Source organism: Anabrus simplex, chromosome 3 (genome assembly GCF_040414725.1).
Source record: "Anabrus simplex isolate iqAnaSimp1 chromosome 3, ASM4041472v1, whole genome shotgun sequence".
Taxonomy (NCBI): domain Eukaryota; kingdom Metazoa; phylum Arthropoda; class Insecta; order Orthoptera; family Tettigoniidae; genus Anabrus; species Anabrus simplex.
The window spans coordinates 270662858-270678287 of NC_090267.1; the positions used below are offsets into that span (position 1 = coordinate 270662858).

Genomic DNA, 15430 nt, shown 5'->3' on the forward strand with positions numbered 1-15430 from the left:
TAGCTAAATAAACTACAAAGTGCAAAATCACACCTGGGTGGAGCATGATAGAATACCTTCATCACTAACATGAGGTTCGAAATCAGGGTCTAGATCTGAATCATCTACTTCTTCTTCTGAACCACTGTCATCAAAAATCTCTATAATTCCACTTTCATTCAATGATCCAATCATGATAGCAGAAACAAAACGCAGTCTAAACACTTCGCACAATGTAATCAAAACTCCGAAAGCACGCGCTTTGAACAGCTGGAACCGAGGCTGGAAGCATGGAATGTAGAAGCGAACTCGATCAAAAATAAGCTGCTATAAGTTCAAGAAAACGACAGAGGACACGAACGCACGGTATAGCTGTTATAAAATTTTTTTAAAGTTGTAGGTATAGTTTCCGCCCGATTCTCGTCGTGGCTGTGTTGACAATGTAACAAATACGAGGGCCCGAGTTAGCCTCGGGCGCGGTAAGTCTGCGCTGTTACCCCACCCCGATACACACTCGGGCTCGGTCTCCAATGTGTTACCTAAATCTATCCATTTCCTTCGTGGCCTTCCCATGGATCGTCTTCCTTCTACCTTTCTGTCAAATTCCTTCCTTGCAGTTCTGTTTACTGGCATCCTCTTCATGTGACCAAACCACTTCAGTCTTGATATCTGAATCTTATTGAGGAGAGAATAATCTATTCCTTCTTCTTCTCTAATTTTCTCATTCCTAATCTTGTCTTTCCTGGTTTTCTGGATCATAGTGTGTAGGAATTTCATTTCAGCTGCCTGAAGTTTAGAATTATCTCTATTGGTCAGTGTTGTGGTTTCGAGACTGTATGTAAGAATTGGTGTATAATCGGACTTGTACAATGTCATTTTTGTTTTCATGGGTATTTGCTCATCCCACAGTAGGTGTCTTACCTGGTGGTAAAATTGTGTTGCCTTATTGATTCGATTGTTCACCTCATGTTTTGCTAGGTTGTCATTTGATATAACGCTACCCTAGTATTTGAAAACTGGAACGCTGTCCAGTTGAGCTTCATTTAACATGACTATTGGTTCTGTGATAAGAAAGTAAAATATGAAGGTAATTAGGTGTGGCACACTTGTCTGTGTACCATAGGACAATTCAGATGTACCCAGTTTTTGCTTCACATAACTTAAAAATTCCATATCAAAGTGCAACCTTTTCTTCGATATGTACACTTCCCCCGTGTCTACCTATCCACAATAACAGGTTCCCATAGATTGGTAGGAGATCTGGAATATATGCGGTTCTGAATTTTGTTAATAGTTTGTCTAGAACTGGCTTCACTTTATACAATTAGGAGTGATGTCTGTTATAAGCTTCATTGTCTGCAAAATGCAAACATTTGAGCAAAAAAAAAAAAAAAAAAAAAAAATCAGACAACATTTCATAAAATACGGGAGTAGCTAACATTTTATTTTGAGAAAAGTAATGGGCTAATTTCGGCTTCTGAACAATACCATGCAGTAATAAAATTGCTAAAAGAAGGTTTTATTTAATTTTTGTTAGTGGGTATTAGGGACCTGAAAAAATCGCATTTGCAATAAATGCAAATTTTTGAATCTTGTACTGAATCCAAGCATACAGTAATTCTAATGTGGAATAAAATAATTTTTACTCATAAATAGAAGTGCGACAAAATGCGAATTGTGACCCAAAATACAAAATTAGTATGAATATGCGATTTTGGTACGAATTCTGTGAAAATGTGCTATTTTACTGGCGAAAACAACATTTTGGCAAAATCGTCTGAAATACTCAAAATATGATGCATAAATCTTTCGACTGTTCCGATTGCTGCAGAAAAGTAGTCAATCGATTGCTGCTTGCTGACTTTAATCAATATTTACAATGGGAATAGCAAGTGGAATAAGATCTGTATCGATTATCGAGCGATTGTTTAGGTTATGGGGCGCACGACAAAACTGTGCACGAAAGGGCTCAGCAATATGCAAAGGATAGTTTATGTGCCACAGATTCAGCGACAGTGTTTTGCAAGTATTGTAATTGCCGAGTTGGGTGGGAAAAAAAGGATAGCATTGTGAAACATGTTAAATCTGAAAAACGTGGGTAAGCGACGTGATAACGAAAGTTCAATCCCTGCTGTTAGTACGTCTCAGAGAAAGCAATCTTCTGTGCTTACACAGTTAGATAGTTGTAAAAGACGAAAAATTTACAGAGATAACTTCTCGAAACGCACAATTGAAGTATTTGCCAAAGCAAATATACCTCTGGAAAAGCTGGAAAGCAAAGAGCTAAGAGCCTGGATTACTGAGTTTTCAAATGAAGAGCTGTCATGTGTGACAACTCTACGTGAAGTATATTTACCGGGTAAGTTTCGATTTCATTGAGCAGGTACAGTTTAGGTATTACGACATCGAAACCACGTGCAAAATTGAAGCATACCGAATTTGTGTGAGATTTTCATATCGAACTATCTCACCCGTACCCAACTGATCCAGTAATTTTACATTATTTTTTTATAATTTGAGGTCTTTCTTCCTTTCTAGAAGTTGCATCTGACCACCAGAAAAGAACAGCAGAGGCTCTAGTGGGGAAGAACATCAACGTACTCTGTGATGAAACTACAGGTAGATTGGGCCGTTGTGTTTTTATCATATTCCAATTCCCAGCTGGATCAAAAAGAGAGCTGCACGTTGTTTCTGTGATCTATCTTGATGCAAAAAATGCTACAAACTGCTCTCGTGCTGTTTTAGAAGCTCTGCGCAGTTATAGTGCACCATATGATGCAGTTAAAGCGTTTGTTAGTGACAGTGCCCCGTACATGACCTGGTGTTATGAAACATTAAGTGTGATCATTTAATGTATGTACAGTGCTGGGCACATAAGATCAGCTTGGTTGGCAATAGTTGGGTCGCTGTGATGACAGATTTAAATCATGTGGTTGCAATGGTAAAGTCTGCATTTTTGAACACAAGAAAGTGAAAATATAATTATTTACAATTCTTAACATTGAAGTATGCTGCTTCAAAGGAAGCAAAGCTTTTTACTGCACCTGTCATAACCTGATGGAATAGCTGGTTTCAGGCTGTGTTCTATTTGAGTGCTTACTTTACTGATGATGTTACATTTTTCAGGATGTCTGACATGAAAGACATCAACAACAGTGGTATTAAGTACCTGACTGATCTGAGTGACTGGGAAGTGAATAGGCTTCACTCCCACATGGTTTTTGTCACAGATCATGCAGCTGGATTGGTTGACCTCCTTACTGAACTTGAAGGATCTCTGTATCCTACCTCTTATCTCCTTTACCCCAAACTGCATAACCTTGACCCCAGTTTTACCTTAATTTGTGAGGGGAATTTTTCTGCAGCAACTAATGGTACTTTGATTAAGCTCACTCCTATACAGCAGGCTGCATGTAGAGACACATCTGTCAAAGCTGCTCATTCTTCACAGTACAAGCTAGCCACATTTTAAGCTAAAGACCCCAACCATAAGTATTTTGTGTAAATTTCTCAAGTTTTGTATCCAAAAAATATAATTTTGAATAACACTAATAAATTAGATGAGTTTGAGAAATTGTTTGGAGTAACAGATCTCTCACGAAATGATATCTGGTCTGGTTACTGTTTTCTGAAACATGCAATTCAAACCCAGATGAAAGAAAGTGAAGAATATGATGTCATGCTTGCATTAACTGCAGTTCAGACAGAGTTCAACATATTTGTATATATAATTTCCATTTATTTTGGAAAGACCTCCTGTATTTACAGGCTGCCGCTAAGAACAAGGCAAAACATATCAATTTTATGTACATATGTATTAATAAAAGAACATTCAAAATTAGCTGTAGAGGTGGTGCCTCATGATCTTGACGGAGGCTCGGAGGACGAGGGTCGCGATTTCCGGGATGAGCTTCATTGGGAGTTGGAAGCGCTTCCATGTGGCGACGAAGTGACGAGGTATGGTACCGCGAGCTCCGACCATTATCCCTATTATTTCAATTTCCTGAAGGTGGTATTTAGATTTGTAGTAAGGGATAGTTGGTTTGTATTTGTTAATCTTTTCTAGATTAACCTCCTCTGGCTGACCTCTATGGTGCTCGAACCTGACCGTCGGATCTAATATGAATTCTTGAGAGCTGTTCTCTTTAAAGGCTATGTTGTCAATTCTTTGCGAACTACCATTTACGGCCAGTCCGTGTACCTCCTCATGTACACTAAGTCCCTTCTTTCTCAGTTCTGCGGCAATGAAGGATCTGATCTGGTGGTGCCGCGTGTTTCTAAGGAGCTCCCCGCGTGTGCAGAATCCCAGGACATGACCAAGAGTTTCTTTCTCTCCGTGGCAATGCCAACAGAGGTTGTTGTCCAGGGATCTGCCTGGCACTGAGCGCACCGCAGAAGTTAAATAAATATGTGATGTCCTAAATAGTCCATTACGATAACGTATTGAATAGGTGGAACCTTTAGCTTTACTAAGCATTGTAAAATCTTGAGTCAATACGGACAAAAAATGAAGTTTTTTAATACTAAATATGTGCTATAAGCTCACAAAGTTAGTAATCTATAAAAAAATCAAATTTCTTCTGGCTCTTTCTTATCTAAACATTTGCTCTGAATTCCAGTGCTGTAATTTGTTGGAAATCCTCTTTGCCTACATCCCCGCATGTCCTATTCACCTGTACAGCATATCATTCGCAGTTTCAGTTTCACTGCTTTAACTTGAACTTCATATCGAGTCACTGTATCCTGGAACCCTACTAGAAAAAGCTAGTCCCTGGAATATTTACTAATAATGGAGATTCATCATCATTTTCTGAACTGAAGTGCTACAACTATCATCTTTGCTATGTTAGAAAATATCACAAATAGCACAGCCACTTGGAAAATCTCTCGCTCTTTTAAACATATTATAATGTAATGTAAAACAAAATAACTCTTAACACATTTTCAGAAATGCAAAAGGAACACATCGAAGCTTCTATTTCTCGTGAACTTAGTACAGAGAAGCAACGAGCCGTGTGGCCTACTGATGAAGGCCTGGACTGAATGTGATGTGGCGTTTTAAGCGTTTTTTTGCATTGAACTAATATAAACCAAATAGCAAGGGGAATCCCTGTTGTAATTCCGTTCTTACTAAATAGTTTAAAAAAATCATGGAAATGGCAGCACCTACCAAAGCAAGTGATAAAAGTTTCAAGGCTTATGCCTAATATTGAAGTTAAAATATAATACAGTTGTACGTTGCAAGTATGCCATCCTACACATAACCTAACTCTTGTAAAACCTTCAATTATTATTGTTAATATCTTTTATCTTTTATTAAATGCTAAATACGACTACCTTGTAAATATTGTGAATATGTCTAACCTCAAAATCCATATACCGTTAGTCGAAAACTGTAGAAAACTCTATAATATTCATATATTGGATATAATTCACTATCATTCTATTACATATGGAGATTTTTGATTTATTATCCACATATATGTAGAAACGTTAGGAATGTTGTAGATGTATCCATGTGTGTTTGTAAACGGTAACCGAACATTCGAGTTTAATCTACCCCAATCGAGAGGCTGGTCTATCGATTTTCACTTGTGTGTTCAGATGTGTTCCATTTAGAGTATTTTAGAGCATTTGCAAACTCAAAAAAGAAATACTTGGTTTTAAAATGATGATTATTTAGTCATAAATGTTAATTACAGTCTTAATTTCCATATCTCAGAGAACAAGAATTGTAACTCCCTTTTTAATGGTTTTAATATTGTACAAATTGTTTGGAAATTATCTGAAAGTACACAGTAGTCTCTCATAGCTTTATCCACATCCACATCTCACATGTTGCTTAGAGGTTAGAATTATTAAAATCATAATTATACAAATAGTTTGTCAAAAAGGAATATAGTGAGTAAAATAATAAGGGAATACATACTTTAATGTAAATAAGTCTTAACTATGTGCCAGTAATAAGAGCACAGTGAAGTGTATTTTTCTCCTCTCCTGAAAGGCAACTTTTGCAAATGTCAAGAAACAAAAATTATACCATAAAAATAATATTTGTTTCATTACTTTATCTTGATGTAGTACCTTTAAATTATTAATACCATATATTGGAACTGTATTAAAAATAAAAAGTGCTTGGAAAAATAGGAATATAAAAAATGGAAGAAAATTGACTTCTGCATTGACCTAGCTATAGTTACCTTAGATTCGTAACCAAACTTTATTTTATGATCATACAATACAAAAAAGGTGTTTTACACAGCAAACTAGACATAAAGATGCCGGTCCCCGTGGTGTAGGGGTAGCGTGCCTGCCTCTCGTCCGAAGGCCCCGGGTTCGATTTCTGGCCAGGTCAGGGATTTTTCTCTCGATCTGAGATCTGATTCGAGGTCCACTCAGCCTACGTGATTAGAATTTAGGTGCTATCTGACGGTGAGATGGGGGCCCCGGTCTCAAAAACCCAGAATAACGGCCGAGAAGATGAGTCATGCTGACCACACGACCCCTCGTAATCTGCAGGCCTTCGGGCTGAGTAGCGGTCGCTGGGCAGGCCAGAGCCCTTCCAAGGGCATAAGTGCCATGGGTTTTCCTAGACATAAAGATGCTTCAGACTTATTTTGAAATATGACGTAACTTTCCCTCATGGGACAATCATCAGTCATATGGGTCATATTCTAATGTATTGGAAAATGATTCCTCAGTTACCTCTTGGGCATTGCCAGCTGTCAGTTCTCTGTAATACTGCTGATATATTGCAGGGACATATTCAGTTAGCTCAAGCAAGTCCTTAGGTTTGATGGCTTTATTGGACTTGTAACACTGTACTTTGGTGACAGCTGAACACTAGCAAGTGGTGGCCGACCACCATTACTGTTCCTTTTGTGAAGGTCAGCAGAATCATATTCCTCAACAATACTATATAAATATTTTAAAAATACTTAAATGGTACATCTTTCATAAAAAGTATGCCTGAAACTTTACTAACTAGTACTCTTTGCTTATTTACAGATACCATTCTCTTGGTTAATTTTTCTAGCAAAGGTTTAGTGCTCACAAACTTATATCACTTATTTTTACTACTTGAAATGGCTTTCTTACTCTAGCTCTTTTTACAAAATCCTTCCATTCATCTGGCACAAAAACACAAACACTCACAGCCTCTAGTAAACATGGGGATAAGGTTTGCTAACCTACATATACAGCAATGCCATCTTTACGGCCTCCTCCGTAAACGTCTGTTAGCCCGATTTTGCAATAACAAAATTGGCCTAAACAAAATGGCATAAAATTTAAAGCGTTGTATCTCATCACACAGGATTGCATGATAGCCCTACTCACAGAAGATACTTTGAGCCTTCCGCAGTTGATGGCAGCACATAACTCATTTTTTCCAAATTTGTTGGTTAGCCCGTTTTTGCGAGCACCCATTCAAATGGATTATGAGAACAGAATGAATTTTTGTTTGAGGAAACCGACTTTCACAACCTCACAGTTGCCCAAACTCCAAGAACAATCTATGCGAACAAAACAGGATCAATGTATAGTGATCTGTTCATGAAGGCTTCTTACAACAGTTTCGATTCACTACGCATGGCACATATTATAATGATAATGTGCAGAATAGTAGAAAAAAATGTAAGGAAGACAATCTTTGAGTGAGGTGAGTCTGCAGACTGACAAGCACTCCAAAAGAAATGGATAAAGTGCACCGATGGTCCAAGGAAGGGTTCTTCTGAATGGTTCTCTCATTTCTTAGTCCTAAAATGCTAATATAAATCATTAAATAAAAACAATGATCACTATACGAAATAGGATACAATGCGGCACAATGGATATTGAGAGGACGTTCTGGCACACTGTGTATTGGTACTCTGTTATATCATAATTGACAAATGAAGTTATATACATAAAGGTAGGAACATGAATAGAATACAATGATAGAGCAGCTCTCACTTCTGAGAATGTATTTAAATATAATTTTGATAATGTAGTTTCTGGGATTTTGAAACATCAAGAAAACAAAGAGAAAAACTTTACATTTCATGGATACTCTGCTACGCGTCTTCAGAAGAAAAACTCGTCTGAATTTGAGAATACCTTACTGTTGGTCTTCTTCTTCTTCTTTTATGACCACATAGGATCACTTTAGTCAGTCCGTCGTTCAGGTCTCTTTGAAGGGATTGTTCGGGCTTTGTGGTCCTCCCAGTACTTCTTCAGACGCTCCGATCTTCGTGCCCTTTCCTCAGTTGAAAATGTGCGTGTTGTTGGTTTGTTTTGTGTAAGGGTAAAGCGGAGGTTTGTATTCTTGAGTTTTGTATTCAATTTTATCTTATTTTTGGTGTCTTCTGTTGTAAGGCCTATTTCCTTCAGATCCTCTCTTACTTCTCTGAATCATTTACATCCTGTTGTGGTATTTTTTGAGACGAGATTGTGTTGTACTAGTTGTTTCAGAAGTCTCGAGTCCTGCATCCTCATGATATGTCCAAAGAATCCCATTCTCCTCTTACGCATAGTATCTGTAATGGGTTCTAGCTCTTTGTACACGACTTTGTTAGGTATTAACCGCCACTGTCCATCTTTCTGATATTTTTTGTTGATACAGGTTCTTCCAATCCTCCTTTCAATTTTCTGAAATCTGTCAGTCTTTGATTGTTTATTCAGGTAAAAGAGTGTTTCTGCTGCATATGTAGCTTCCGGTTTTATAACTGTGTTGTAGTGTTTTATTTTTGTATTTATTGATAGACATTTCTTTTTGTAGATATCCCATGTTAATTTTTGTGCTTTAGCTAATCTATTTGTTCTTACTTGGATTGAGATTTTTTCATTTAAGTTATGTGTTATTACTTCTCCAAGATATTTAAACTGAGTTACTATTTTGATTTTATTACCATTTATGCTGACTTCTTTTAGCTGTGTTGGTTTTTGGGGCATAATTTCTGTTTTTTCAAATGATATTTTGAGGCCAATTTTATTTGCAATGTTTTGAAGTTCTGATATCTGGGTTTTTGCTTCTTTTATGTCCACTGCTAGTGATGCTAAATCGTCAGCAAAACCCAGGCAATTTGTTTTGATTTTTCGGCCAATCTTTATTTTGGGGGGACATTTTCTAAACCATTCTCTCATTACCATTTCTAGAGCACAGTTAAATAATAGTGGTGAGAGCCCATCTCCCTGCCGTAGTCCAGTTTTAATTTCAAATGTCTCTGATGTTTCACCCCTAAACTTCACTTTTGACTTGGTATTGGTGAGAGTCAGTTTTATCATGTTTATTAATTTGGGGTGTAGTCCAAGGTGTCTTAAAATTTTAAACAGAGATTCTCTATGGATGCAATCATAAGCTTTCTTGAAATCTGCAAATGTTATCACCATATCTCTGTTTCTTCTCCTGTTGTAGTGCATTATCAACTTAAGACTCATGATCTGATCAGGACAGCTCCTCCAGGGTCTGAAACCTCCTTGATATTCTCCTAGTTCTTTCTCAAGTTGTAAACTTATCCTATTAAGGATGATTATTGAAAATATTTTGTATGTTATGTCTAGGAGAGAGATTCCCCTGTAGTTATTAGGGTCGGTTTTGTCCCCTTTTTTGTGCAGAGGATGAATGAGGGCTGTTGTCCAGTGTTCTGGTAGTTCTTCTTTAATCCAGATAGAGACAAGTTGTTGATGGAGGGCAACTTTTGCTGAGGTTCCTGCATATTTCCAGATTTCCGCAAAGGTCTGATCTTCTCCTGGCGCTTTGTAGTTTTTTAATTTATTCAGAGCTTGGTAGACTTCCTTTATTGTGGGGGGGATTGATGTTTTCTGGTGATGTTTTTATCGGGGTGTTGGTGTCCAAATGAAGGATTTCTGTAGGTTCCTCACAATTTAAAAGCTTGTTGAAATGTTTAGCCAGAATTTCTGCATTGTCTTTATTGTTATGGGCCAGCTTACCATCTTCATCCTTCATCAGTAGGGTCGGGGGTTCATATTTTTGGAGCTGCTTTCTGAAGGTTTTGTAGTGGTCCTTTGATTTAGTTTTACTGAACTGTTCTTCAATTAACTGCAGGGTGTCCTTATGATGTTGTCTTTTTATTCTTCTTAAGACTTGGGTAGTTTCTTTTCTCTGTTTTACTAGCTTTTGATAGGATATTTCTGTCTTTTGGGACTGATGTAATAGCCATGCCTGATGTCTTTTCTCCGCTGTTTCATCACATTCACTGTTCCACCATTGGTGTTTTTTACGTGGTTTAATTGGAGCTAGGTCTTCTGCAATTTGTTTAAGGTTGTGTACTAAGTCTTCAAGTTTGTCTGTGATTTTTATTTTTTCAGTTGCTTTCTGGTAATTTTTGTTGTTGATTAGCTGGGTAGGATCTATTTTTCTTTTAGTTTTAAGGGCTTGCTTTTGTTGTCACCTCTGGGGAGTGAGTTTAATTTTAATTTTAACTACGTAGTGATCTGAACCTGTGTCTATTCCTCGGAGGACTTTGACGTTAAAAATCTCTTTGTGGTGGTATTTGTCCATGCAGACGTGGTCCAGTTGCCATTCTCCTTTAGTGTAGTCAGGGTGTTTCCATGTTTTGAGTTTTTGAGGTTTCCTCGTAAAACATGTAGATTTTGAGATTAAATTATGGTTTCTACACAGGTCAACTAGTCTCTCTCCATTTTTATTTGTTTTCTTGTGTGCTGGCCATTTTCCGATGATGTCACGGTATTTTCTTTCTCTGCCTAGTTGAGCGTTGAAGTCGCCTATTAATAATTTTATATGGTGTTTGGGGATGTTATCTATGGTCTGGTCCAATAGGTCCCAAAATTCTCCTGTTTCCTCCTGGTTGGTCTATTGTAAGTGGTACTCTTCTTTTTCACTAAATGGCAAATTCCAGGTACCAGTACAAAAAAATTTCACGAAAGATGATCAACAGTTAACTGGAAAAGCCAAGGACAAAAATGAGAATGGAGGCAGAAACACTTAAAAGCACTCCAAAATTTAAATTCAAGAGTAAACACCAAACTGGGCATAAGGCCCGATGACACAGAGGCGAAGCTATACTACAAGGTATTAAGGGAAGAAAATTTTAAGGCTGAAAAAGAGGATGATGAATTGAGAAAAATTGAAAAACTTAGCCAAAAAGAATATATATAGAAGAAGGGAAACAAGGGTAAACATGCGTGCTTTCTTACATTTTACCAAACCCCATTAGGAGAGAAATTTTAAAAGTCCAAAGATTGCTAGATAAACCTACATTAAATTAAGATTGAAATAACAAGCCCTACATTAGAATTAAAGAAGCGGGAACGTAGGAATCTTCCATATCTTCACACACAGCAAGGTTCACATAACTAAAATTCTGGAATACATTTGTTTATTGCCACTTTTTCATGCCAGCCAGCCACCCCCTGCCCCGGCAATCTGCCAAAGGAGATGTCCTTGGTTCTTAATCACGTAGCACACTTAAATATACACTGCAGCATAACCACTGTGCTCAAAATTTCACAGCTTTTATAGGGGGCTGGCAGATAATTCTACATCAATTCTCAGTTTTTATAGGGGGTGGCAGATAATTCTACATCAATTCTGTAATATCATCTTTGATTGGATGAAAAGATTTTGTTACGAAAGATTTTATTGGCAGGTAAATTTAATGACAGCGATAACTATACAATGACAAATAAACATTTAAATGTTGATTAGGTTACCCAACTTCCAAATACAAACACTCTTTGATTATAGTTGTCTCACAACACAAGGTAGCACTAGAAAATTGATGATAGGGACATCTTGTCCCAAAAGATAAAACTTCCACAGTATAAGATAGTTCAGTTAGCTTAGAATAGATAACACCACAGTCAGAGGTACGGCAGCTGTTTAAACAGACGGAGGCCTAACTCGTGTGTCTATTATTATTATTATTATTATTATTATTATTATTATTATTATTATTATTATTATTATTATTATTATTATTATTATTATTATGTGCGTATGGATCCAATGGATCAAATCTCTAACGATCCTGTTTTCTGATGATAGAGATGTTGATTCCCATAGGGAATCTGAAATATTTGTTCCGAATGAGTAAATTTATAATACCAATATCAGTGGTCCCTTATTGGACATTATAAATTTTCCAGCTAACTCATTCCTGGTTGCCAGCATTTTGCCTCCGTGTGCTAGGCTGGGCTCGTCAGTTGGTACCTAGCACACCTACCAAAACGCTGGCTAGTGCATACCGTGGAGGCCACTGCGTAGGCTAATTGTAGCCACTGGCAGTGCCAATGCACTATGAGAGATTGTCTCATTATCAAAAATTGATGCCTGCTTGGCCATCAGATGATATAGATGTTGATTCCCATAGGGAATCTGAAATATTTGTTCCGAATGAGAAAAATTTATAATACCAATATCAATGGTCCCTTATTGGACATTATAAATTTTCCAGCTAACTCATTCCTGGTTGCCAGCATTTCACCCCCCGTGTGCAAGCCTACGCAGTGGCCTCCACGGTATGCACTAGCCAGCGTCTGGGTAGGTGTACTAGGTACCAACTGATGAGCCCAGCCTAACACACGGGGGCGAAACGCTGGCAACCAGGAATGAGTTAGCTGGAAAATTTATGTCCAATAAGGGACCATTGATATTGGTATTATCTGTTTTCTGAGTTGCCAAACAGCTCTCATCCTTTCTCCTTGGATCATTTTTTGTTCTTCTGTCCACTTTGCTCCAGTCTTCTTTTTCACTTCGTTCTCTGGTTGCACTTTCCATCCATTAATTTTTTTCCTGTAGAGGTTTCTGTCCGCAGTGTCAGTTGAGTTCATATGGGCTTTTTCCAGATCCTTCTTCACTTCCAGTTCCCATGGAATATTTTTTAGATGTTCGGAATCTTGTGTGTCAATCTACTTGCTGGCAGTTCTTCTTCATTATTATTATTATTATTATTATTATTATTATTATTATTATTATTATTATTATAAGCTAATTTTGGGCAAAGAGTGATTTTAATCATTCTAGAAAATAATGTGGTTCTTTGCTTTTTAGAACAAAGAATTTCCCTGGAAGGATCGTCGGTCTGGGTTTAGTAGAGCTCAAGAACCATCTGCTTTAGAAATCGCTGCTGAACAGATGAGAATTTGGCCAACACTTGATCCAGGTATGAAGTATATTAGAATTTCTATGTATATGAGCTGGTGCTGTGCCATCTGGTGAATATAAACTTTCAGTTGACTGCTAGTCTATCAGATTGGGATGTTTTTCATTTGGAAGTTAGTGCGTGAGCGTGTGAGTAATATTTATTATGGGCTCACAATTTTACAACTCTGTCTATTATTTTGTTTTATGTTATGAAATTTACTTCTCATATCAATAAGCAAGACCTGATATGTTTGGACTGTATTTTATCATTAATTTATTGATATACTGCCTGAGATCAAGCTCTGGATTTTTCTAAGAAATGTGGAGCACACTCACACATGCTGAGTGAGGATACCCTTTGTATTGCTCTGCAGAAAGAATCCTGCTGCTTTTGGCTCTTCAACTTTATTAATTTTGGATCACTTAATAACTTGCTGTGTCTAACATCTTCCATCCTATCCTTTTAGCTAAAAGTTCCTCAGACTTAAGTCATATATATGTATATTGTATACACTTCATGGGCTTGAACATCTGTTAATCATTTGGAAGTGTGCATAAAACATTTAAAATGATCAGCATGATTTGCACTGTTCATTAACAGTTCTTTACAGTACAGGGCTATTATAAAATTAAATTGATATAGCATTTAATATAATGAAAGTTATTTAGAGTTAGTGGTTATGTGAGATAAGTTTTCAGTTTTGTTTTACTTGCAGGTGTTCTATCTTTGCAACCTTTGTTACATAGCATACATCAGGATGAGAGTAGAGACTACCTCAGGATGTAAAAATAGTTTTGTCTTGGAGCTCACTGCATTAGCTTTGATTTCTGTATTCCGTATCTGACATTTGGTTTATTAGGTTTCTGCCCAACTGGTATTATACATCAATTATAAAACTTACTTTTAGATTCATGTGCCTATTCTTACAAATTTAGAAGGTATGATAGTGTCTTGTAACTCTGCAGGCTATAGTTTCAGATTAAATCCTGTGATATAATCTTACATTCACCATGTATTTTTTATATTTGTTTAAAATTAATATTTTGATTATTGTGATATTGCTGAATGCTAAAGTGTATCATCTCTATTGTTTCAGAGAAACAAGATGAGCTTGTAAATAGTGAAGAGTCAACTCTGTACAGTCAAGCAATTCATTATGCAAACCGCATGGTGTATCTCCTAGTGCCAGTAGACAGCAGCTGTCGGAACCACAGACAGGACAGCACCTATGATGAGGAGAGGGCAAGCAACAGCATTGCAAACAGGTCCTTGTCCATTATGTGTTTTTAAATATATTATTTAAAGTTCATATCCAAGATAATCTTTTTCTTTTCTTTTCAGAATTGTGTATATGCCCTTAATTATCAGGCATCTATGTAGCACCTTGTGAGTGTACAATAATAATAATAATAATAATAATATAATAATAATAATAATAATAATAATAATAATAATAATAATGAATCAATGAATTTAAAAAAAAAAGAAGAGTTGTAATGCAAACTTGGCGTAATATAGTTTAATTTCATAGAATGCAACAACTTCACACTTAAAGATCTAACAAACGACAACTATGGAGGGATGTGGAAACTTGGAAGAAACCCTACTAGGCCATGAGATTGTATCTCGTTGTGGGGAAAGGAAAACACACAGCAACCACCCTTAAGTTCAAATGTATTAGAAACCTAAAATACAACATTAACGAGAAAATAAGGCCAGTAAATGATTTTTTACACTTAACACTGAATAGAAATGCATACTAATGGACAGTTGAATACTACAGCTCTTGAAAGAGTGGGTTATACAAACTTTTAACACAGAAATTGTCTCAGAATTACTGGAGGTGAACTCAAAGAAAGTTAAATTTTCATAGGTTACAAATTTAGAACAAAATAAGAGTTGCCTCCGAAAACACAAATTCTGCTATGACTGTCCATCGAGGCACAATCATTCAAAAACTTAAAATTGGTGAATGTGTAAGTCTAGAGGAAAATTCCGTTATGCGAAAACAAATTATATACCACCGAAAGTTACATTAAATAAGAAAAGGCCGAAACACAAGAATGAATTTAAGTTAAGTGAAAAGCAATAACATAGCGCTTACCATGAGAGACCGGGGACCCCCAGACGGGGTAGACCCCAAGCACATGCGCTCACTAGTTCGGTTTGATGGGAAAGATTCAGGTAGTTGCCTCGCACATACGAAGCCAGCAGAGGCCGGAAATCGCGCGATCACAAGTAGACTGATGAAAACATGAACTTTCCTTGATCTCCGCATTATTCACCAATTAAAAATGTTAATATACTGGCCCAAAGACATAGTTCTTATTGTGACCAATACAAAC

General features: G+C 36.9%; 1 protein-coding gene across 1 annotated transcript in view; it reads left to right on the forward strand.

The window, feature by feature from the left end:
* The window catches only part of Sbf (SET domain binding factor), an 851001-nt gene that overhangs the window by 279995 nt on the left and 555576 nt on the right, over window positions 1–15430 (forward strand). Inside the window, exons 14-15 of the mRNA XM_067143032.2 lie at window positions 12992–13103; window positions 14182–14350. Coding sequence (XP_066999133.1) covers window positions 12992–13103; window positions 14182–14350 — 281 coding nt within the window. The remainder of the gene's footprint in view (window positions 1–12991; window positions 13104–14181; window positions 14351–15430) is intronic.